This window comes from Orcinus orca, chromosome 5, assembly GCF_937001465.1.
Source record: "Orcinus orca chromosome 5, mOrcOrc1.1, whole genome shotgun sequence".
Taxonomy (NCBI): Eukaryota; Metazoa; Chordata; class Mammalia; order Artiodactyla; family Delphinidae; genus Orcinus; species Orcinus orca.
Window position 1 is genome coordinate 32,338,051 of NC_064563.1, and position 26,745 is coordinate 32,364,795.

A 26,745-nucleotide genomic window follows, 5' to 3' on the forward strand; every position below is an offset into this window, starting at 1 on the left:
AAATTTCCCTCGAAGTACCACTTTAGTGACATACCATGACTTTTTATACAAAAAATATGTTGTATTTTAAATTTTTATTCAGAACTAAGTATTTCCTTATTTTATTTGTGATTTCTTCTTCGACTCATGGGTTGTTAAGTTTTCTTGTTTAATTTCAAAATATTTGGAGGTTTTCCAAATTAATTTCTCTTCTTAATTTCTAGTTTAATTGCATTGTTGTTAGTAAACACACTTTCAGGTATTGATATTTAAATCATTTTATACTTTATGGGCCTTGTTTTTTTCTTAATCAGTTGGATTATCCAAAAAAAAAAAAACTACATGTGCATATAAAAAGGATATATTCTGCTGTTTTGTTACATCTTCCTGTAAACCTTTTTATCATTATGAAATGTTCTTTTTTAGTATGACTTTTTTTTTTTGTCTCAAAGACTTCTTTGCCTGATAATAATATATCTCTAGTTCTTTTATGGTTACTTTTTGTATGATGTATCTTTTATCATCCTTTCACTGTTTGTGTCTTTGAATATGAAATATATCTCTTATAGACAGCCTGGAGTTGGATCTTGTGTTTTTATCCATTGAACAATCTCTGTTATTTTCTTTATGGTTGCTACAGAAACTACATCCCATTAGCATGACTAATTTCACATAAATGTAGCATCTTTGCTCCAGTATAGCCCCATTTTCTTTTTCTTCCTTTGTACTATTATTGTCAAATATCTTTTATCTCTATTTGGTATTATCCCAACATTACCATTTTAACTATTATCAGTATATACAATATTAAGATTTTCAATGAAATTAAACAAAGAAGTATTCATGCTATCTTCTCTTTTTACCCTGTTGTTAACATTTCCAGCATTCTTCATTTTCTTCTATGAATTTGAGTTATTGTATAGAGTTACTTCCTTTCAGTTTGAAGGACTTTCTTTACAGTTTCTTATAAGGCAAGTGTCCTAGCAGTCTTTGTTTATCTGGAAATGTCATTATTTCATCTTCCATATTTGAAAGATAGTTTGGCTGGATATAGAATTCTTGGTGGACAGTTCTATTTTCCTTTAACACTTTTACTGCCTTTCTGCCACCTACTGGACTTCATTGTCTCTGAGTAAAAAATTAGTTGTTAATCTTGCTGTTTCCCTGTACATTTATGAGTCACTTTTTTTTGTAGCTTTTATTTTCTTTTCTTCTTTTTTTCCCCATTTTTCTTTGGCTTTCAACAGTTTGCTTATGTGTTTAGATATGGATCTCTTTGTGTTTATCCTACTAATATTTTGTTGACCTTTTTGGATCTGTAGATTCATGTTTTTCATCAAATTTCATAAGCTTTTAGCAGTTGATTCTTCAAGTATTTTTTACCCATTTCTCTTTGTTTGTACTCCTTTCACACATATACTGGTATACATGATATTGTTTCCTAGGCTTTTGGAGCTTACGTGCATGTGCGCGCTCTCACACACTCTCTCTCTCTCGTTTTTCCTTCCTCAATGTTTTTCATCTCTATTCTTTGGGTAATTTCTGTTTACCTATCTTCAGGTTCAGTGTTTTTTTTCTGTCAACTCAAGTATGCTGCTGAAACCATATGGTGAGTTTTTTATTTCTGTTATTGTACTTTTCAGTTGGTCCTATTTTTATAGTTGCTGTTTCTTTATCATAATCCACTGTTGGTTGAGGCCTTGTCATGTTCTCATCTAGTTCTTTGAATATAGCATCTTTAAATATAATCTGATTATATTTATTGGATTTCCTTAAAAACGTTGCTAAATTTAACAGCTGGGCCCACTCGGAGCAGTTTCTTTAGACTGTTTCAATTTCCAAGTATAAGTATTACTTCGCTTTTTCTTTGTACATCATATAATCTTTTGTTAAAAACTGTGCATTTTACAAAATATATCTTAGCAAATATGGATTCTGATTTTTTTCCCCTGAAGTTTGTCGTATTGTTGGGGGTTTTGTTTTTGAATAATTTACTTGGACTTAATCTGAGGAATTTATCTCTCCTGGACTGTAGCTTTAGGCTAGCAGAACTCTGCTATTTCCCCATTCATTTCTTACAGAGTTTGCTCTTTTTATTGAAATCTTCCCTGGGTGTTGGTATTTAGCATGTTGCTACCAATCAAGTCAGCTTCCTCATCTTAAAACCATGGTTTTCATGGGCATTCCCAATCCTGCTACCTCCACTACACCTGCTGCTGTGAGTTTTAGGGTGTTTGAAGGGGTTATGTCCATTCAAGAATGCCATAGATTTTTGCTGTTTTGGGCCCAAATTTCATCAGCTTTTTACGAGTAAATGCTTATCAACATTTTGAATCTATTTCCAGAAAACTAAAAAGATTGCTTTTGTATTTTGAGTTATTTGGGGGGACGGGAAGAAAGGTGTTTTCTCTTAATATAGAATCGTAGGTTGACCTTTTTTTTTTTTCAGTCTTTTAAAGGAATTGATCCATTATCTCTGGTTTGGCTTGTTTCCAACTAGAACTGCTGTCATTCTTATCTTGTGTCCTTTGTAGTTAATTTATCTTTTGCTCTTGGTTACATTTAAATTTTTTTTTGTTTTGTAACTAGTTTAACAATTTTGTCATGTTCTTCAGGGTCGTTTTCTTCATTTTTCTTTTATTACCTCCAGGCTCTCCTCAAGCCTCTTGAATATATATATTTTGTTGTAACTTTTAATGTTCTGTTTCACTAGTTTTATCATCTGTGTCATTTCTGATTCTGTTTGTTTTGATTAATTTTCCCCTTATTATGGGTCATTTTCTTTGAATGCCTGGCAATTTTTATTAGGTGCCAACCACTGTGGGTTTTGTTTTGTTGGGTACCAAACAATGTATTCTTAAGATATTCATCCACTTTTCTCTGGGACATAATTAATGTTTGATCTTTTCAAGACTTTATTTAAGGTTTGTTAAGTGGACCAGGGCAGCGTTTAGTCTAAGGTTAACTTTACCCAGATACTAAGATAAAACCATTCTTTGTACTTTTCTTGATGCCCTGTGAATTACAAGGTTTTTCTGCTCTGCCTCACTGGAACACAAAGTATTCCAAGCCCTATGTTTGCTCCAGAGGTTGCCCTCTCTGCTGTTGCCATTCTTTCCCCAGCATTGAGTGGTTTGTTCACATGTACATGCTCTTTATACTCAGCTGAAGAGTTGATAGGGTCTTTCTGCAGATGCCCAGCGCTCACTCTCTCTGTGCATCTCTGGTACTGTGCCTTGTAAAATCTAACCACCTTGTCCTCTAGAGTCCCAGCTTCTTTTCCTCAACTTTGGGAAATACCCAGGCTCTGTATACGTTCCCCTGCCTATACCACTGCCCTGCTCTGCCTGATATCCAACACCTAAAAAATATTATTTTATGTATTTTATGCAGTTTTTTTAGTTTTTTCAAGTGGAAGAAGCATAAATCCTATCTATCTTGGCTCAGCCACACAATTTTGAATGCAGAATCCATATCATTTTTTATGATTTTACCTCAATCTTCAACACCAAAATAACACAGCCTTTATTTCATTTTAGTGACCCACCCTTTCTGAGTCTTGCCAAAATTTTCAACCTATTATTCTCATAAAAGCAACAATTCTTTAATTTCCTACTGTTACCTTATTGATTTTTTAATTTAATCAGACCTTGCATACAAGTATTGAATCTGTCATAGCTCACTTTTGATACACTAAAATTTCAATTCCTCTGGGCTTCCTTGGTGGCGCAGTGGTTAAGAATCTGCCTGCCAGTGCAGGGGACGTGGGTTCGAGCCCTAGGCCAGGAAGATCCCACATGCCGTGGAACAACTAAGCCCTTGTGCCACAACTGCTAAGCCTGTGCTCTAGAGCCCAGGAGGCACAATTACTGAAGCCCACGTGCTTAGAGCCTGTGCTCCACAACAAGAAAAGCCACCACAATGAGAATCCTGCACACTGCAACGAAGAGTAGCCCCTGCTCGCTGCAACTAGAGAAAGCCCATGTGCAGCAATGAAGACCCAACGCAGCCAAAATAAACTAAATAAATAAATTTATTAAAAAAAATTTCAGTTCCTCAAAAGAGGGTTGAAAATATAGGTGAGAGTATGACCTGCCTGCCAAAGTGATTGGCATGTCATGGATACCAATCATTGGTTTTTCCAGAAGTATCACTTAGTCCACTTTATTGATTAAGGGAAAATGTTACTGCATGTACCTACTAGAAATAGAAGTGCTGTGGAGAGATGACACTTTAAGTTAATGCTTTTTCTCTCCTGCCACCCCAACTTCAAAAATTAAATATTAATTAAAATTAAATTAATTGTTAGATTTAAATTGTTAGATTATTGTTAGATATTAAAGTAAAGGCATACTAACTGAGGATCAGTAAATTAGGTAAGTTTTCCATAGAAATGAACATAATTATTCTTTTATGCTTTAGAAAAGAGCTACAGCAGAGGATTAATTGCCCCAGAATTATTCTTTTCTAGTTTTTTTCTTTCTTTGAGTTTGCAAGTAAAGTGTATTCTAACTTCATTTTTAGTTGTTCATTTCAAGGCCCCAGTACTAGAACTATGAAAATTCGTTCATCTTGTGATTTTCTTTATACATTTCCTCTTGTCTTACTAACTTTTTTGCCCCCTACTTAATCTTTGCTTTGGAAACTTCCAAACACCTGCAGCTAAACGTTATCTTTCTAAATGGAGTGAGACCTTTGGAAATAGAGATTAAGGTGTTAAAAATAAATGTAATATAAAAATCAAAGACTGAAGATCTCTAAAATATGAGAAAAATATCTGTATATCAAAAAATATATTGTAGGGTCTTCCCTCGTGGCGCAGTGGTTGAGGGTCCGCCTGCCAATTCAGGGGACATGGGTTCGTGTCCCGGTCCGGGAAGATCCCACATGCCGCAGAGCGGCTGGGCCTGTGAGCCATGGCCACTGGACCTGCGCATCCGGAGCCTGTTGCTCTGCAACGGGAGAGGCCACAGCAGTGAGAAGCCCGTGTACTGAAGGGGGGAAAAATATGTGTGTGTGTGTGTATGTGTGTATATATATATATATATATATATATATATATATAGTAAGTCAGGGATATTTAGAAATATACTGCATTTTCATTTTGTACTTCATTTACTTAAATAGAATGTTAGTTCCTAGAAGGCAAGAAGAAAGCTATCTATGGTAATAAGAGGATGTGCCATGAATCATGGAAGACCTGAAAGTTTACTAGAGCTTGAAAGAATAATCATTGTAGGTAATCAGAGTGGAATAAGGGCACTGTGAGTGTAGGAGTCACCACAGACATGTAATGTGTGCAGTTGAGCTATTTGGACTAAAGAACTCATTCATAGACCAAACTAAAAGAAGATTGGTTATGGCTCAATTGGTAAAAGGCCTTCAGTAACAGTAAAACTAAGACTATTGGTTATCTTTTGCCATATAACAACTTACCCCAAAACTTGGTGCACTATACATTATCTCATTGTTACTATGGGTCAAGAATTTGGGAGTGGCCTAGCTAAGGGGTTCTGGCTTAAGTTCTCTCATCAGATTGCAGTCAAGACTTTGGTTGAGGCTGCAGTCATTTGAAGGCTTGACTGTGGTTGGAGCATCTGCTTCTCATACGGCTTACTCACATGGCTGGTGGAAGAAGACTTAGTTACTCACCACATTGAGTTCTCTATAAGGCAGCTAGAATGTCCTTAAGACATGGCAGTTGGCTTTCCTGAGAGAGATTGATCCAAGAGAGAGAGCAAAGGAAAAGTCACTATGTCTTTTTTGACCTAGCTTCAGATGCCAAAATTCATCATTTCCACTGAATTATATTTATTAGAAACAAGTTAATAAGTACACCCATATTCAAGAAAAGAAGCATGTGTCTCCACCAAAGGAATAGTAACAGAAAATTTGTGGACATTTTAAGACCACCACAAAGAAATTCTTATTTTACTGTATAGTCTGTAATTACATAATATAGTTACATGTAGAGAATGATTAATAGGGTAGTATCAGCAAGCAAAGTAGATTATAGAGCTCCAAAACCCAAATAGGAGAAAAATCACCTAGGGACTTTTAATAGTAGTAGAATGGGCTGTCTTACATACATAGTCAAATTGTAGATCTAAAAAGGATATGAAAAAAATTTTAAGTTAAAGTGGGAGGCATCAGACTAGCATCTGAAGTAGACAAGGACTGGGATTCCAAGAAGATAAGCTGTATCTAAATGTTGGCAGTGCTTACAGAGAAGAGCTGTGTTTCAAGAACATGAGCTTTTGGCAGTCTAATAAGCATGAGAAAAAGGTATTAGAGGTTAGGCTTAGACATAGAAATGGTTATAAAAAAAGATTTTGAGCAATATTTTCCTACTGAAATAAAGCTAAGCCTTTATATTCTCTAGCCTTAGGAATCAGCCACCTATAATCTCAATACCAGAGGTAATGGTAATACCAATGGTAATGAATGGAAGAATGATTGAGCTATGTATTATGAGTTACTGTACTTAGTAGTCACTATAGTTTTAATCAAAATACCATACCTATTCATTGTGTCCTTACCCTACTTCTCTGAGCTTGTGTAATAAAAAACTCAGCCTGGTTTTGTTTGCTTTAATTTTTTTGATTGGTTTGTATAAGCGTATTTTAGCAGAGAATAAGTGTAATTGATCTTTGGGATTTGGGGATTTTGTGGTTATGTTTTGGTTTTGGAGGGGAGCTATTTTATTTTGTTTTATTTTTGCTGTTGTTATTATTTTTTTTAATTTGTACAGCCCAGTAGAAGACAAAGTATATGAACTTGTAGTTCTTAGAAGTGGAAATTTATATAAAATAGTAGAACAATACCAAGTGACAGGTAGGGATGAAAGCACTATATGGAAAAATTTGTTAATATCTAATTCAGGTGAAGATGTGTATTCCTTCTCACCCAGTAAATTTCACTTCTAAGTATAACAACAGTGTCTCACAGACTTGACTGACCATTTCCTATATCAAGTACACAGATGTTCCAAGAAAAAATACTTACTTGCCTTACCCCATGTGAAGCATTTTAGTATTTTCTATCCCAAATACTTTTTTTTTCCCCACTCACTAAATTTATTTCATAATGTGCTGGTAGGTAGTAATGCACTGTTTTAAAAACACTGCCCTAGGGGAAACGCTTACACAAGCAGACATGTACGAGAATGCTTATGCCATTCATTGTTAATAAAATCAAAAACTTGGAAACAACCTAAATATCTGCCACTGAGAGAATGTATAAGTAATTTGTAATTTATTTATAGAAAGGAACACTGAACATCTGTTAAAGTTAATATATTGGACTTGGAGCTATATGAATCAGTGTGTATAAATTGCAAAACTGGTTTGTGAAAAAATCTGATTGGAGAGGAAGCCTATAAGATATAATGTATGTAAAGTTTCAAAATATGTAAAACAATATATATGAAGTTAAAGCATAATAACTTTGTAATGTCTGAAATTTTTCATATTTAGAAAAAAAGAAATACCCTTGAACCATTCACATTCATTATTTTAAAGGTCAAGGAACATTCTTTCACAGTTTTTAAGCTACTTTTTATATTGTATCATCTATGAATGTCTAGATTGATGACAATTAAAAGATTATAATAATGAACATTGATGGAAAGTTTTAGTAGGTACCAGGCACAGTTCTAAGTATTTTATTGATACTTTTATTAAGTGAGTTCATCCTCACAGTCACTGTGAGGTCTAGGTTCAGTTATTATCCCTGTTTTACAGGTGAGGAAATCTAAGAAAGAGGGAAATAACTTGCAGCTAGTAAATAGCAGAGTCAGGATTTGAACTCAGGATGTCTTACTCCAAAGTCTGTATCATTAGCCTCTGTGCTATAGAATCTCTCCATGAGAAAAAGGTATAAACAACAGCAAAAGTGTAGGAAAACTAAAGACTGTAATTGGTAGTATGGTTTTGAAAGAGAAAGTTTCTCACATTTTTATTCTTTAAGCAATGACATGGACTTAGAAGGAACTAAGATTTATTAGAGCAGAGAATTAAATATTAGAATACTAGCACTCATTTTATCACAAAAGAGAAACTAAGGAAAGCTCCTTGACAGATGATTGCCTTGTGTAAATTGGAGAATTAAAAATTATTCATGTATGGTAACTCAGAAACCTTTAAGATTGATCTACAAAAGAAAGGATTTATCTTAATTGTATAATACGGGGTGTTTTTAGCCAGAGTTATTATCCTGTTGAAAGATAAGGTAAAAATATTAACACTGTATTTGTTCATGGTTCACAGATTTTAGAGTAGAAGTAATTCCAGGAGGGTTGTAGTAGATGCTTATGGTGAGGTGAAAAGCTGTCTGGGCACAGAGCCAGAGACCTGACTTTTGGGGTTCGTTCTGCTACCACTTCATAGTGTGGTCACCAGGATTGTTCTGTTGTGACTAAATGTGAATTATTCTTCTTCCCTGTGCAGTTACTTCAAGGACTTGGTTTTGTAAACTACTGTACATTTTCAAATAATACAGGCTGCTACAATTTTGCCTCATAGATACTAATTTTTTGTTCATGAAAATTATTTTTTAATTCTTTAGATGTGTACTAGCTTAGAAAGAGTCACAGTTATTTAGAGAAACACGTTTTGAGTTCTCCATTATCCTGTATTTGGATGTTGATACTCTGGTTCCTCAGAAGTTTTAACATGTGTATTGATCCCATAATAATTGTGAGGCTTTCAGAAAGCTCCAAATGTCATTTCCTAGTCCATTGAAAATAGAGCAGTTGAGTCAAAATAAGATGATTTCCAGAAGCTTTTTTTTTTGTTTGGTATTGGTGGTTTTTATTTCATAGAAGCCATGTAAAAAATAGAAGATATTCAAGTTGGAGACCTTTGCGAGGGCAGATATAAAAATGGTATTTGGATAATATTATATCTATTGCTTGCTGAAAATGAGTATGAAGTACTTTCTAGCTTTGGATATTAATCAGAGGTTTGACTCTTTTTTTTCCTTCTCTAGTGATGCTATTGCTGAGATTAGAGCCATTTGTATTGAAGAAATTGGAGTATGGATGAAAATGTATAGTGATGCCTTCCTAAATGACAGTTACCTAAAATATGTTGGCTGGACTCTTCATGACAGGGTAAGTTACTCTGTTCTCAGCTTTCATAGAAGATGTACTTGTCCTAATATTAATTCTAGAAAGCTAGGAATTAAGATGGCATTGGGGGCGTCCCTGGTGGCGCAGTGGTTGAGAGTCCGCCTGCTGATGCAGGGGACATGGGTTCGTGCCCCGGTCCGGGAAGATCCCACATGCCGCGGAGCGGCTGGGCCCATGAGCCATGGCCGCTGAGCCTGCGCGTCCGGAGCCTGTGCTCTGCACCGGGAAAGGCCACAACAGTGAGAGGCCCTCATACCGCAAAAGAAAAAGAAAAAAAAAAAGATGGCATTGGTTGGTTTTTCTCAAGCTTTATAATAATATGGAAATTTAAGATGATACAGCTGAATACTATTTACTTGTGGCCATGATGAAACTTGAGACATCAGCATATGTGTGAAAACCGTGTCTTACTTAGTTGTAATGCCGTCTTAAAGCAAGGTTGGCAACCTGGTACATCTAAATTTTAAGAGAATGTAATATCTCAATAAGCTAATTATAATTTTTTTCTAGTTTGGAATCAAAAGAGATTCCTGTTTCTCTTAATATATAGGAACTAAATAAGCTTTCTTATTTTGAATTCTCTAAGGTCATATCATAGTAGAATGTTTTAGCAGAGTTGAATAGATTTGTTGGATTCTAGAATATCTGGTCTTAAAATCTGTCTCTACTTCCACTCTCTTAGAAAAGGCTCTGACTTAAAAGGAATCTCACATTATTAAGTCCTGAGTATGTAATCCTTAAATAACCAAGGATAGGAATGATAAATTGCTGGAATTTTTATATTGAATGACCTGACATTCTATAACTTGAATTGCCAGATTTTCACACACAAAAAAGAAATCTTAACAATGATTTCTTTTAAAAGATGTTATATTCCATTATTCGAATTGTTAAAAGTATCATAACTATTAGAAGATATTTTATCTTTTTTTTTCATTTTATCTTTTTAAATGCAATTATATTCTTAGACTTTTACAGTAATTTTGGTAATAGTCTAAGACTTATTTTCTATATATTACCATTATTAGCCTGTGGAGCATTTTTTACTTATTGATTGATTGATTGATTGATTGATTTTTTTAGACAGCTCAGAGCAATTTTTTTTTTTATAGGTTTGGCATTTTTTTTTAATTTTTTTTTTGAAGTATTGTTGGTTTATAGTGCTGTGCCAATCTCTGCTGTACAGTAAAGTGACTAAGTTATACACATATGTACATTCTTTTTTATATTTTATATTATGGTTTATCACAGGATATTCAATATAGTTCCCTGTGTTATACATTAGAACCTTGTTGTTTATCCATTCTAAATGTAATAGTTTGCATCTACCAATCCCAAACTCCCAGTCCATCCTTCTCCCTGCCCAACTTGAGTCTGTTTCTGTTTTGTAGATAGGTTCATTTGTGCCATATTTTAAATTCCACATATAAGTGGTATCATATATTTGTCTTTCTATTTCTGACTTCACTTAGTATGACAATCTCTAGTTGCATCCATGTTGCTGCAAATGGTATTATTTTGTTCTTTTTGTGGCTGAATAGTATTCCATTGTATATATTTACTACATCCTCTTTATCCATTCCTCTGTCGATGGACATTTAAGTTGTTTCTATGTTTTGGCTATTGTGAACAGTGCTGCTATGAACATAGGGGTGCATGTATCTTTTGAATTATAGTTTTGTTCAGGTATATTCCCAGGAGGGGGATTGCTGGATTATGTGGTAATTCTGTTTTTAGTTTTCTGAGTAGCCTGCATACTGTTCTCCATAGTGGTTGTACCAGCTTACAGTTCCCCCCAACAGTGTAGGAGTTCCCTTTTCTCCACATCCTCTCCAGCATTTGTTATTTGTAGACTTTTTAATGATGGCCATTCTGACTGGTGTGAGGTGGTACCTCAGTGTAGTTTTGATTTGCATTTGTCTAATAATTAGTGATGTTGAGCATCTTTTCATGTGCCTATTGGCCATCTGTATGTCTTCTTTGGAGAAATGTCTATTAAGGTCTTCTGCCCATTTTTCAATTGGGTTATTTGTTTTTTTGTTGATGAGTTGCATGAGTTTTTTGTATATTTTGTAGATTAAGCCTCGTCTGTTGCATCATTTGCAAATATTTTCTCCCATTTGGTAGGTTTTTCTTTTTTTTTTTATGGTTTTCTTTGCTGTGCAAAAGCTTGCAAGTTTGATTAGGCCCCATTTGTTTATTTTTGTTTTTATTTGTATTGCCTTGGGAGTCTGACCTAAGAAAACATTGGTACAATTTATGTCAGAGGATGTTTTGCCTATGCTCTCTTCTAGGAGTTTTATGGTATGTTGTCTTATGTTTAAGTCTTTAAGCCATTTTGAGTTTATTTTTGTGCATGGTGTAAGGGTGTGTTCTAACTTCATTGATTTACATGCAGCTGTCCAACTTTCCCAGCACCATTTGCTGAAGAAACTTTCTTTTTCCCCTTGTATATTCTTACCTCCTTTGTCAAAGATTAATTGACAATAGGTGTGTGGTTTATTTCTGGGCTCTCTATTCTGTTCCATTGATCCATATGCCCGTTTTTGTACCAGTACCACACTGTTTTGATTACTGTAGCTTTGTAGCATTGTCTGAAGTCTGGGGAGTTATGCCTTTGTTTTTTTCCTCAGGATGGCTCTAGCACTTCTGGGTCTTTTATGGTTCCATATAAATTTTTGGATTATTTGTTCTAGTTTTGTGAAAAATGTCATGGATAATTTTATAGGGATCGCATTAAGTCTGTAGAATGCTTTGGGTAGTATTGCCATTTTAACAATGTTAATTCTTCCAGTTCAAGAGCATGGGATATCTTTCTATTTCTTTGAATCCTCTTTCATTTCCTTTATTAATGTTTTATAGTTCTCAGCATATAAGTCTTTCACCTCCTTGGTCAGGTTTATTCCTCGATTTTTTGGGGAGGGGTGCAATTTTAAAAGGTGTTTACATTCCCTTTCTGATATTTCGTTGTTAGTGTAAAGGAATGCAACCGATTTCTGAATGTTAATCTTCTATCCTGCTACTTTGCTGAATTTATTTGTTAGATCTAGTAGTTTTTGTGTGGAGTCCTTAGGATTTTCTGCATATAGTGACAATTTTACCTCTTCCCTTTCAATTTGAATACCTTTTATTTCTTTTTCTTGTCTGATTGCTGTGGCTAAGAATGCCAATACTATGTTGAAAAGAAATGGTGAGAGTGGTCATTCTTGTCTTGTTCCAGATTTTAGTGGGAAGGCTTTCAGCTTTTCATCGTTGATTATTATATTGACTGTGGGTTTCTCATAAATGGCTTTAATTATGTTGAGATATGTTCCCTCTATTCCCACTTTGGTAATAGTTTTTATCATGAATGAATGTTGAATTCTGTCAAATGCTTTTTCTGCATCTTTTGAGATAATCATGTGGTTTTTGACTTTTCTTTTGTTAATGTGCTGTATTGCACTAATTGATTTGCATATGTTGAACCATCCTTGTGAACCTGGGATGAATCCCACTTGGTCATAGTGTATGATCTTTTTTATGTGTTGTTGGATTCTTTTTGCTAATATTTTGCTGAGGATTTTTGCATCTATATTTATCAAAGATATTGGCCTATAATTTTCTTTTTTGGTGGTGTCTTTGTCTACTTTTGGTATCAGGGTGATGGTGGCTTCATAGAATGTCTTTGGGAGTGTTCCCTCCTCTTCAGTCTTTTGGAAGAGTTTGAGAAGAATCAGTGTAAGTTCTTTGTATGTTTGGTAGAATTCACCTGTGAAGCCATCTGGTCCTGGACTTCCGTTTGTAGGAAGTATTTTTATTACAGATTCTATTTCACTTCTAGTGATTGATCTGTTCAAATTATCTATTTCTTATTGATTCAATTTTGGTGGTCTATATGTTTCTAGAAAGTTATCCATTTCTTCTAAGTTGTGAAATTTGTTAGCATATAATGGTTCATAGTATTTTCTTATGTTTTTGTATTTCTGCGGTATCAGTTGATATTTCTTCTTTTTCATTTCTCATTTTGTTTATTTGGGTTCTCTCTCTTTTCTTCTTGGTGAGCCTGGCTAGAGGTTTGTCAATTTTGTTTACCCTTTCAAAGAACCAGCTCTTGGTTTTGTTATTTTTTCCTTTTTTTTTTTAATCTCTATTTTATTTATTTCCTCCCCGATCTTTATTATTTCCTTCCTTCTGCTGACTTTAGGTTTTGTTTGTTCTTCTTTATCTAATTCTTTTAAGTGATAGTTTAGGTTGTTTACTTGAGATTTGTCTTGTTTTTTGATGAAGGCCTGTATCACTATAAACTTCCCTCTAAGAACTGCTTTTGCTGTGTCCCATAGATTTTGTATGGTTGTGTTTTCATTGTTGTTTGTCTCAAGGTATATTTTAATTTCCTTTTTGATTTCCTCATTGACCCATTGGTTTTTTAGTAGCATGTTATTCAGTCTCCAACTAATTGTTCTTTTCTCATTTCTTTTCCTGTGGTTGATTTCTAATTTCATGCCATTGTGGTCAGAGAAAATGCCTAAAATAATTTCTGTACTCTTAAATTTGTTGAGGTTAGTTTTGTGACCTAGGATGTGGTCAGCCCTAGAGAATGTTCTGTGTGCACTCAAAAAGAATGTGTATTCTGTTTTTTGTGGGGTGGTGGTGGTGTTTGTTTTTTTTTTGGATGTAGTATCCTGAAACTATCAATTAAGTTTAACTATTGTATCATTTAGGACCTCTGTTACCTTGTTGATTCTCTGTCTGGAAAATTTGTCCATTGATGTGAGTGGGGTGTTAAAGTCTCCTACTATTGTATTCCCATCAATTTCTCCCTTTATATCTGTTAGTATTTGTTTTATGTATCAGAGGTGCTCCTATATTAGGTGCATATATGTTGATAAGTACAAAATCGTCTTCTTGTATTGATTCTTTTATCATTATGTAGTGTACTTCTTTATCTTTCTTTATAACCTTTGCTTTAAAGTCTATTTTGTCTGATATGAGTATTGCAACTCCTGCTTTCTTGTCATTTCCGTTTGCATGAAATATCTTTTACCATTCCCTCTTTCTCAATCTATGTGTATCCTTTGCCCTAAGGTGGGTCTCTTATAGGCAGCATATTGTAGACTCTTGTTTTTTCTATCCGGTCTGCCACTCTTTGTCTTTTGATTGGAGCATTCAGTCCATTGACACTTAAGGTAATTATTGATATATATATGTATTTATTGCCATTTAAAACCTTGTTTTCCAGTTGATTCTTTGTTTCTTCTTTGTTCCTTTTTCTGTTTTTCTTTTTGTGGTTTCATGATTTCCTTTTATTTTATGCTTGTGTTCTTTTTTCAGTTTTTTGAATCTATTGTATGTTTTTCATTTGTGGTTGCCCTGTTTTCAAGTATGTTAACCCCTTCCCATATATGCTTGCTTTAGACTGGTAGTCATATAGGCTCAAACACATTTAAAAAAAACAAAAAGAATCTGCATTTTCTTACTCTCCTTCTCCACATTTTATGATTTTGATGTCCCTTTTTACATCTTCATGTTTATCCCTTTGCTGCTCCTTGTGTTTATCATTGCTTTCACAAATAGGGTTTTTTTTTTTCTTTTTGATCTCTATACTGGCTAATTTAAGTGATTTACTTTCCAATTGTGATTTCCTCCTTCCTATTTCTTCTTGCTGCTTCTTTTCTATTTAGAGATGACCTTTCCATATTTCTTTCAGGATAGGTTTAGTATTGCTGTTTTCTTTCAATTTTTGCTTCTCTGAGAAATTATTTATTTCTCCTCCTATTCTACATGATAATCTTGCTGAGTAGAGTATTCTAGGTTGCAGATTTTTCTCTTTTAAGACTTTGAATATATTTTGTATGACCTTCTGGCCTGCAGTGTTTCTGTAGAGAAATCAGCTGATAGCCTTATGGGGGTTCCCTTGTAAAGAACTCTTGGTTTTTCTCTTGCTGCCTTTAGAATCCTCTCTTTATCTTTAACTTCTGCCATTTTTATTATAATATGTCTTGATGTAGGTCTGTTTGGCTTCATCTTCTTTGGGACCCTCTGTGCTTCCTGTATCTGGATATCTGTTTCCTTCTTTTAGTTTGGGAAATTTTCAGCCATAATTTTTTCAAATACATCTTCAATCCTCTTTTCTCTTTCTTCTCCTTCTGGAATCCCTGTTATGCATAGATTGGCCTGCTTTATATTATCCCGTAGGTCTCCTATGTTGCTTTCATTTTTTTTTTTTTTTCATTTGGCTTTCTCTCTTCTGTTTTGATTGGGTAATTTCCATTAGTCTGTCTTCCAGGTCACTTATTCTTTCTTCTGCATTATTCATTCTGCTGTTCATTGCCTTGAGCTCAGCTTTTGTCTCAGCAAATGAATTTTCTAATTTTTATTGTCTCCTCCTTGTAGTTTCAAGTTCCTTTTTACAGTAATCTGCCTTTCTGTTGATAGCCTTTCTTAATTCCTTCAGTATTTTCATTACCTCCTTTTTTAACTCGGTGTCTGTTAGACTGAGGAGGTCTTTTTCGTTGTTCCTGCAGGCAAATTTTTTTGGTCTTTTAACTGAGAGTGGTTCCTCTGCTTTTTCATTTTGCTTATATTTCTCTTACTCTGTGAGTTCAGGAGAAAAAATTATCTACTGTGGTCTTGGAGGGCTATTTATAAGCAGGAGAATCCCTGTGTAGCTTGTGTGGGTTCAGTATTTTTTTGACATGAGTGCTGTTTTTGGTTTGGATGCTTGCTGTCTGTTTCTTAGCATGTGCTGGCTGTTATCCCCTTGATCGGGGTGTGCAGGTGCACGCTCCCAGGGAGGCGGGAGCAAGAGTTGGCTCCCGGTCGCAGGTTTCTCTGCAATGGCGGCAGCAGGTCATGTGTCCCTGGGGAAGACACATGTGTGTCATGTGTCCCTGGGGAAGTTGGCCCTAGATCTTGGGACCCTAGGCGGCAGTGGTGTGTTGCGCACCCCTTGGAGGTGGGGGCAGTGGTTGGCACCGGGTTGCAGGACCCTTGTCAGCGGTGGTTGGCTGTGCGCACTCCCGGGGAAGTTGGTCCCACTTCATGGGACCCTCTGCAGTGGCGGGCCATGCCAGCTCCTGGAAAGGTGAGGGCAGTGATCTGCACCCCCGCTCACAGGACCCTTGGCAGTGGCAGCAGCAATGGCAGCGTTCTGCACCTGCCTCTGGAGTCCAAGATGTCAGCCATGGCTCACGCCTGCCCCTGGAGCTCATATAGGCAGTGCCCTGCTGCCTGTGAGCATGCAGAGAAAGAAGCTCCTATGGCGGGCCCACCCTTCTCCTCTCATGCCCCCCAACAATGGTCCCTTGCCTCTGGTGGGCCCAGGCTTCTTCCCAGACTCCCTCAGTTTTGGCACCCTGCACCCTACCCCCCTCAGGCTTTGTTCACACAGCCAACCCCAGTCCTCTCCCTGGGGTCTGACCTCCAAAGCCCGAGCCTCAGTACCCAGCCCCCACCTGCCCCAGCAGGCAAGCGGACAAGCGTCTCGGGCTGGGGAGTGCCGGTCAGCATCGACCTGTGCAGATCTGTCTCTGCTTTGCCTTCCACACATCTGTTGCTGTGCTCTCCTCCAAGGCTCTGAAGCTACCCCTCTGTCCCCGCCAGTGGACAGAGGGACTGAGGGGACTTCCCAGTGTGCGGAAACCTTTCCTTTTTCACAGCTCCCTCCCAGAGGTTCAGGTCCATTCCCGATTCCTTTCTCTCTCTTTTTCTTTTGCCCTGCCCAGTTACATGGAGATTCTCTTGCTCTTTTGGAAGTCTGAATTCTTCTGCCAGCATTCAGTAGATGTTCTGTGAGAGTCATTCCACACATAGATGTATTTTTGATGTATCTGTGGGGAGAAGGTGAGCTCCACGTCCTACTCCTCCGCCATGTTGATCCGGTTCCCCGAGCATTTATTTTTTAAATAGTAGTGTGCTAAGTATTATCAAAGAAAACCACAAAATCACATAAATTATAATGAAAGTTCCCAAGGGAATTTTATAGGCCATTTTTGCTATAAAAGAGCGTTCAGAGTGTAGGGAGATCATCATAAGTTGGTTGGTCAGTTTCAGTGACTAATTTTTAATTGAGGATTAAAAGGGATTCTTATTTCCCACCTCATTTGAAGGAAAATCCAGTTAGTGTGTACATAGTGAATTTTTTCCTGAATATATTTATTTCCCCTATCAATTCAGATTCTTTTGTCTATAGTAATAAATCCCAAACTCGATTTTGTTTTCTTTTTCCAGTCCTCATGTGGTACTGGGGACCTTTACATCTAAGCCTCATCTCAGATGCATCCAATTAAATTTTACTGGTGTGAGAGATATTAGAATTACACCTTGTGCCCTCATGCAGGCATATCCATACTACTAAATCCAAGCAGACAAGCTTTTTAGTAGAAATAAGTTAAAAGTCTTTCATTTTTATTCCCTACTACTACCATACCAGTTTTCTTCCTCTCCTCACCTCCCTAATAGAGTATTCTACTGAATTTCAATAACAGTAACAATTACCAGTTTTAACAGAACTTATGTATGTCCACAAATTCTGGGGAAAACACCAATTTGATGTGGCCTATCAAAAAATAAACAAACATCAATTTAAAACAAATCACTAAACTGTGTCTGTCTGTAGAAATCCTCTGTCCAGATAAAGGAAGAGGTAGGTTTCTCCTGTACATTGTTGGTAAAATGATTTAAGGAGTAAGTAGTGTTTTCAATAGGATGATGTTATAAACCTCTCCTGTGATCTCCAATTGCTTTACTTAGAAAAGAGTGTAAGTATTAAATATTTATTTCTAAACTTTCCTTTTTGTCATTCCCTTTCTGATCACCTTGTACTTTTTTTCTCTGAAGATTGAAGTAATTTCCTTTCTCTCCTTTTAATCATCTGGTTGAAAGTGTTCATTGTATAGGCTGTAACCTCTGTCTTCAGACTCATCCTGTGCATTTTCAAATGAGCTGATAAAATTTCTTCTCATTTTTAAAAAAATTACATTTTAATTATCAATTGCATTTTTCCATTTTTGTTGAGATATAATCGACATTTAACATTGTGTTAGTTTAAGGTATGCAACATAATGATTTGATATTCTTTCTGTCTTGATTTTAGAATTTTAGAGGTTATAACCTAGTCTACCCTCCTATAAATAAGACAAACTTTTTTCATACTGCCAATTTGTATAAGTTCTGCAGTATTAAATTTTGGTCATTAGAAAGACGGACAATCTCTAACAGCTAAAGGAGTTATTAGAAATTCAGTTCATCTTTCTGTTGACCAAAACTTATTTCTAAATTCCTACCCATTGGTTTTAGTTCTGACATTGAGGGTGACACAGAATAGGTCTAATTTAGATACAGCTTTAGTAATCTCTGTGCTCTGCACTACGTATCTTACTCTCTTTTTGTATTTATGCTCATGACACTAGATTACCTTTCTTTGTCCTTTCCAGTTTGTAAATATGACTGTACTGTTTTTTGCTTTTAGCTTATGTGTACAATTCTTCTACTTTCTTGCAAATGCTTGATTACTTATATCAAAATCTCAGTGCTTGGGTGGGATTTATTTTCAGCTAGTCCATTTCATTTCCTCATCTTTGTGTTCACTCATCCCATATTCTGTTTCTCAAGTTTACCAAAAACCTTTTAGCTCTGTATATGTCAAGCAAATGACATCTGTTGCCGATCACTAGAAGTAGAAGTTCAAATTCTTTGCGCACTGCATACTGATCACCAAGGAAAACACAACACAGTCAAGCATTGGATGGAACAATGCTTTACTCATATGGAGAAGGGACAGAGCAAGATTAGCTTCAGTAGTGTCAGTCCCCCATGGTCCAGCAGTTGCCCTTCATGCACCCCTCTTGTGCCACAGAACTAAGGACCCTATTCTGTCCTCACAGGGGACAGATTTAATAGTGGGGTTGGCCAGGTGCCATATGATGCACACACTTAAGCAGAACAAAAGAACGCACATTGGGTCTAAAACAGGAGTGATATTCCCACACAAGGTGATAAACCCAGCACAGTCCATGAAGACTCTTATTACTTGATAAGGAAGTATTCCAGACCCAAGGCCTCTTCCTGTGAAGCCAAGTGTGGGTCAAAACACTGTACAGGAGACTGCCTTTCCCAACAGTCTACCCCTCACCCCTGCTCGACCACTGACATGGCAGATAAAGCATGTCAATCACCCACCCCAAACTTGAAGGCAGAATTGGGTTCACCAGGGTCCCAGAACAATCTGTTTGGATGTGGAGTGTTCATAGAGCCTTCCTGTCATTAGGAAACAGCACTTTACCAGGCCCGTAAGGAGAGCCAGACCCAGGAAGACAGTCAAGCCACCCTATAGGGTGGTCTTCAACGTGCATTAAGCCAGCTAAAGAGGTCAAATTGTGAGTTTGGGGAGACTGTGTGTGTACAGCTGATAACCATCCCTCCTGAGCATGGATGTTCATCAGCTCAGTTTTCAGCTTCCCCAAATTGTTGACGTATACACAGTAAGAAATGCTGACAATAACACAAACACCACCTTGTTCTGCCAGCAGGTAATTGAGGGCTATTTAGTTATCCATCACCACCTTGACTAGTGAGTTCAGTGAGTCTCATTGGCTTGGATGGCTTGGGCATAGTGTTAGCTATTTCTGCTATGGTTGAGGACAGGTTGTACACCCATTTTTTTCTAGGGCCTGCATACCTATTCCCAGTATTAGAATTTGGATAGCAGAATGAAACCAGTGGTTAGTTTGTCTTCCCAGGAGGATACTGTGAGCCACTTTGTAATACATCAGCAGAAGGGGTCCTTTTCAGCCCTCTCTGCAGTTGCTGACATGGACAGTCAGCCTTAGAACTCTGAGGCAGCAATCCTTCCCCTGGAGGCAGACATTCTATTGCCCATTGGGGTCCACAGAGAAATACATAACCCTGAGGGGTGCAGGGGACACATGTCAGGGATTTTGTTCGGATAATGCTGACTAGTCCAGTTATATACAGCCTTGGCTTGCTTTTACCATGTGGCTGCAGGGAGAGAAAAGTTACATACTGGGCATCCAAGTCCAAAATGTCGGTATAGATCAGTAATAAGCATTCTTGTACAGGGTTTTTTTTCTGTCACATCATAGGAAATATTAAAGTAAGGGACTCCGGAGCATGCCTGCTTCTGGGCCTGTATCAAATGAGTGACCCAGCTATTTGACCCATTGACAACTTGAGGAAGTTCTGAGGAGTTTTGTGTCAGCCAGGCCATTACAGTGGGAATGCGGAACAAGAAGGAATTCATTCTGTGATGACAAATCCCAGCATTGTTTAAGTTTGCCTCCTCTGACTGTGGCTGTTGTTGTAACAGACACAGCAGATGATTCTGTAGGAGTGAGAAGAGGAAAGATTAATGTTTCTACTCCTCTCCCACTTCATGAATCTTCTCAGGCCAGAGCTACTCTGGTCTACTGCTTGTGATACTAGCTGCCCTGGTATTGCAACCCAAGCCAGATGTTACCTCCTCTGTGGGCACCCAGTGCCTTTGTGGCTTGACACAAACTTTTTGGCCTCAGTTGACCAGTCTAGGGAAGGACTGCACAAACTTGACATGTCTGTTAACGTCACCCACCTGATTGAAAGGGTCAGTGTGCCCAGTACTACTAGAAGGACCCTCGCTAGCACCCTGATACTCCTTGATTTCATCTCCCACCTTCGTGGTATCCCATAGGAGGGAGGTTCCCCAAGGTAAGTATCATATCCAGACTAGAATCAAGGGGCCCTGTCTGGGGTACAATCGTAGGCAGAACTGCAGATCACCCCAAAGACGTACACTCCAACAGGAAAAAAGAAGAATGAATGACATGTTGAGATTGTGATTTTGCAGGCACAGCCTAAGCACATGGCTGCCTAGTCCACTTCCACCACAACCAAACTCAGTATTTCCCAACGTGTGTTGCAGTGCCTGTTTTCCTTGCACTGGAGTGTTTAGTAGCCATAGTCCCTGAGAGTGTGCCCATTGTCTTGCTTGGGCAGTGAAGGATGTTCCTTGGTCAGAGTGAAGTCCCATGGGGTATCCAAAAATATGACATAAATTTTATTCAAGGACAGCTATGTTTCAGCATCCACATGCCAGACTGGAGTAGCTATACAATAGCCTGACTAGGTGTTATGGCAGTGAGGCATCATCTTTGCCTGTGGCAGGTGGTCAGGGGTTTGATGTGAACAATCTGCCAGATCCAGGTGAGTCCCAGTCCTTGGTTAATGTGTCCCAGTTCTTCTCTCTGGATGATTTGAGTATATTGACAAGAATCACAAGATTGTACTACATCCTTAGACTTCTGGGTTATCTCTTGGGCTCTGGCCCATTTTTGCATCTGAAGTAGACTCCTTTTTCCATCGATGTACCCACCAGGCAATTGTTGCAGCCCACTGGGCACAAACTTGATTGACACGAGTCCATTTATGTTTTTATTTTAAAAGTTCCTTTGCAAACACAAGCATGTGGTCCTTTACAAAAACATGCTACTAAAAAAAGAACAAAAAAAGTCAATGAAGAAATTAAAGAGGAAATCAGAAAACACCTCAAGACAAATGAAAATAAAAATACAGCTTGCCAAAATCTATGGGATGCAGAAATGCAGCTCTCAGAGGGAAGTTTATAGTGATACAGGCCTACAAGAAACAAGAAAAATCTCAAATAAACAACCTAACCTACCATCTGAAAGAGTTAGAACAAAGCCCGAAGTCATCAGGAGGAAGGAAATAATAAAGATCAGAGAGGAAATATAAAAATAGAGACCCCCCAAAAAAGACAACAGAAAAGATAAATGAAATCAAGAGCTAGTCTTTTGCAAGCATAAACAAAATTGATAAGCGTTTAGCTAGGCTCGTTAAGAAAAAAAGAGAACCCAAATAAACAAAATAAGAAAAGAAAGAGGAGAAATTACAACTGATACTCAGATATACAAAAAACTCATAAGAGAATATTATGCACGGTTATATGCCAACAAATTGGAAACCTAGAAAAAAATGGGTAAATTTCTAGAAACGTACACTTTTCCAAGACTGAATCTGGAAGAAATAATCTGAGCAGACGAGTCACTAGTAGTGAAATTGAATTAGTAATCAAAAAGCTCCCAGCAAATAAAAGTCCAAGACCCAATGGCTTCACAGGGGAATTCTACCAAACATGTAAAGAAGAGCTACTATCTATCCTCAAACTATTACAAAAAATTGAGGAACACTTCTGAATTCATTCCATGAGGCCACCATTACCCTGATACCAAAACCAGACGAAGATATTACCAAAAAAAAGAAAATTACAGACCAATATCTGATGAATATGCAGAAATTCTCAACAAAATATTAGCAAACCTAATTCAACAATATATAAACAGGATCATACACCATGATCAACTGGGATTTACTAGAAGGATGCAAGGATGGTTTAATATCCACAGATCAGTCAATGTAATACACCACATTAACAAAATGGAGACTACAACCACATCATCATTTCAATAGACATAGAAAAGGCATTCGACAGATTTCAACACCTATTCATGATAAACACTAATCAAAGTTGATATCAAGGAAACATATGTAAACATAATAAAGGCCATTTATGACAAACCCACAGTTGACATCATACTCAACAGTGAAAAGCTGAACGCTTTTCCTTTAAAATCAGAAACAAGAATGCTCACTCTTGCCACTTCCATTTAACATAGTATTGGAAGTCCTAGCCATGGCAATCAGAGAAGAAAAAGAAATAAAAGACATCTAAATTGGAAAGGAAGAAGTAAAACTGTCACTGTTTGCAGATAACGTGATACTATATATAGAAAACCCTAAAATGACCACCAGTATACTATTAGAAGTAATAAATGAATTAAGTAAAGTTGCAGGACACAAGATTAATATACAGGAATCTGTTGCTTTTCTATATACTGGTAATGAACTATCAGAAAGAGAAAGCAAGAAAACAACCCCATTTAAAATTGCATCAAATGGAACAGAATAGAAAGTCCAGAGATAAACCCATGTACGTGTGGTCACTTAATCTATGACAAAGGGGGCAAGAATATAAAATGGAGAAAAGACAATCTCTTTGATAAGTGGTGCTGGGAAAACTGGACAGCTACATGTAAACGAATGAAATTAGATACTATAAATCTCTTAGATGAAAACATAGGCAGAACACTCTTCGACATAAATCACAACAACATCTTTTTCAATACACCTCCTAAACAAATGGGACCTAATTAAACTTAAAAGCTTTTGCACAGCAAAGGCTGTGCAAAACGATAAACAAGACGAAAAGACAACCCTCAGAATGGGAGAAAATATTTGCAAACAAAACAACCGACAAGGGATTAATCTCCAAAATACACAAACAGCTCATGCAGCTCAATATCCAAAAAACAACCAACCCAGTCACAAAATGGGTAGAGGATGTAAATAGACATTTCTCCAAAGAAAACATACAAATGGCTAAAAAGCACGTGAAAAGATGCTCAAAATCACTAATAGAGAAATGCAAATCAAAACTACAGTGAGGTATCACCTCACACTGGTCAGAATGGCCATCATCAAAAAATCTACAAACAATAAATGCTGGAGAGGGAGAAAAGGGAACCCTCCTACACTGTTGGTGGGAATGTAAACTGGTACCTCCACTGTGGAGAACAGTATGGAGGTTCCTTAAAAAACTAAAAATAGAGCTACCATATGACCCAGCAATCCCACTCCTGGGCATATATCCAGAGAAAATAATTTGAAAAGATACATTCACCACAGTGTTCATTGCAGCACTATTTACAGTAACCAGGACATAGAAGCAACCTAAATGTCCATCAACAGAGGAATGGATAAAGAAGATGTGGTATATATATATGTGTGTGTGTGTGTGTGTGTGTGTGTGTGTGTGTGTGTGTGTGTGTGTGTGTGTGTGTGTATATACACACACACACACACACACACACAATGGAATATTACTCAGCCATAAAAAAGAACAAAATAATGCCATTTGCAGCAACATGGATGGACCTAGAGATTGCCATACTGAATGAAGTAAGTCAGACAGAGAAAGACAAGTATCATATGATATCATTTATATGTGGACTCTAAAAAAGGGTACAAACAAACTTATCTACAAAACAGAAATAAAGTTACAGATGTAGAAAATAAGTTTATGATTACCGGGGGTAAGTGGGGGAGGGATAAATTGGAAGACTGGGATTGATATATACACACTACTATATATAAAATAGATAACTAATAATGACCTACTGTATAGCACAGGGAACTATACTCAATACTCTATAACAGACTATATGGGAAAAGAATCTAAAAAAAGAGTGGATATATGTTTATGTATAACTGATTCACTTTGTTCTACACCTAAAACTAACACAACATTGTAAATCAACTGTACTCGAATAAAAACTTTTTTAAATTGCATCAAAAAGAATAAGATACCTAGGAATAAGCTTAAGCAAGATGGAAGACCTGTACTCTGAAAACTATAAAACATTGATGACAATAACTGAAGATGATACAAAAAAATGAAAAGATATCCCTTGTTCTTGGATTGGAAGAATTAATATTGTTTAAATGGCTATACTACCCAAAACAGTCTTCAGATTGCAGTCCCTATCAAAATACCCATGACATTTATCACATAACTAGAACAAATAATCCTAAAACATATATGGAATCACAGAAGACCCTGAATAGCCAAAGCAATCTTTAGAAAAAAGAACAAAGCTGGAGGTATCATGCTTCATGACTTCAGACTACACTACAAAGCTACAGTAATCAATACAGTATAGTACTAGTACAAAACCAGACACATAGTTCAATGGAACAGAATAGAGAGCCCAAAAATAAGCCCATGCACATATAGTCAGTCTTCAACAAAGGAGGCAAGACTGTACAGTGGAGAAGATACACTCTCTTCAATAAGTGGTTTGGGAAAACTGGACAGCTACATGTAAAAGAATGAAATTAGAACATTTTTTCACACCATATACAAAAATAAACTCAAAATGGATTAAAGACCCAAGTGTAAGACCTGAAACCATAAAACTCCTAGATGAAAACACAGGCAGGACACTCTTTGACATAAATTGTAGCAGTATTTTTTTGGATCTGTCTCCTAAGGCAAAGGAAACAAAAGCAAAAATAAACAAATGGGACCTAATTAAACTTAAAATCTTTTGCAAATCTTTTAAGCAAAGGAAACCATCAACAAAATGAAAAGACAACCTACTGAATGGGAGAAAATATTTGCAAATGATATGGCAGATAAGGGGTTAATATCCAAAATATATAAACAGCTCATACAGCTCAATATCAAAAAACCAAGCAGCCTGATTTTAAAATGGGCAGAAGACCTGAATATACATTTTTCCAAAGAAAGCATACAGATGGCAAACAAGCACATGAAAGGATGCTCAACATTGCTAATCACCATAGAAATGCAAATCAAAACCACAGTGAGATATCACTTCATGCCTGTCAAAATGGATGTCATCAAAAATACCACAAGTAACAAATGTTGTCCAGGATGTGGAGAAAATGAAACCCTTATACACTGTTGGTGGGAATGTAAATTGGTACAGCCACTATGAAAAACGGTATGGAGGTTTCTCAAAAAACTAAAAATAGAACTACCATGTGATGTAGCAATTCTACTCCTAGTTTTATGTCCAAAGAAAACGAAAACACTAATTTGAAAAGATATGTGCATTCCAGTGTTTGTAACAGCATTATCTGCAGTAGCCAAGATATGGAAGAAACCTAAGTGTTCATCAACAGATGAATGGATAAAGAAGATTTGGTATATATACATTGTGTGTGTGTGTGTGTGTGTATATATATGTGTGTGTATATATATATATACACACACACACACACATACATACATACATACATACATACAATGGAAGATTACTCAACCATATAATAGAATGAAATTTTGCCATTTGCAACAACATGGATGGACTTGGAGGGTATTATGCTTAGTGAAATAAGTCAGACAGAGAAAGACAAATTCTGCATTTTCACCTTATATGTTATATCTAAAAAATGAAATGAATGAATATAACAAAACAAACAGACTTACAGATATAGGGAACAAACTAGTGGTTACCTGTGGGGAGGGCCAGGATAGGGGTAGGGATTAAGAGGTACAAACTACTATGTATAAAATAAGTAAGCTATAAGGATGTACTGTACAACATAGGAAATATAGCCAATATTTTATAACTTTAAATGGTGGGTAAATCTATAAAATACTGAGTATGTTGTACACCTGAAAGTAATAATTATAAACCAACTTAACGTCAATAAAAATTTAAAAATAAAAAAAAGGTCCTTTGCCATGAGTATCTACATAAGTGACATATGTTTTTTTCTTCCCAGGGAGCAAGCTGCTGCCATAGTTCTTTTCCCTATATGGGGGATCCATTAATAGTCCAGTCTTTTAGTTGCCATTTGCCTGACCAGATGGCTAAGTCATTGGCAACAGCCCATTTGTTGGTGAAAAATGTATCAAGGAATGGTAGTAGAGGTGGCCTGCACTGCCATTACCACAGTGCAGAGCTTGACCTATTAGAATGCCCACACCTGATAGTCAAAAGATGGCCATTTACTGGTTCAGATGGTAGCTGCAACCCAGCAGACCTCATCTGCCT

General features: G+C 36.7%; 1 protein-coding gene across 2 annotated transcripts in view; it reads left to right on the forward strand.

The window, feature by feature from the left end:
- The window catches only part of STAG1 (stromal antigen 1), a 428,313-nt gene that overhangs the window by 294,189 nt on the left and 107,379 nt on the right, over positions 1–26,745 (forward strand). For both annotated transcript variants that reach the window (XM_033404083.2, XM_033404084.2), the window contains one exon: positions 8,968–9,091. In XM_033404083.2, the coding sequence (XP_033259974.1) occupies positions 8,968–9,091 (124 nt within the window). The remainder of the gene's footprint in view (positions 1–8,967; positions 9,092–26,745) is intronic.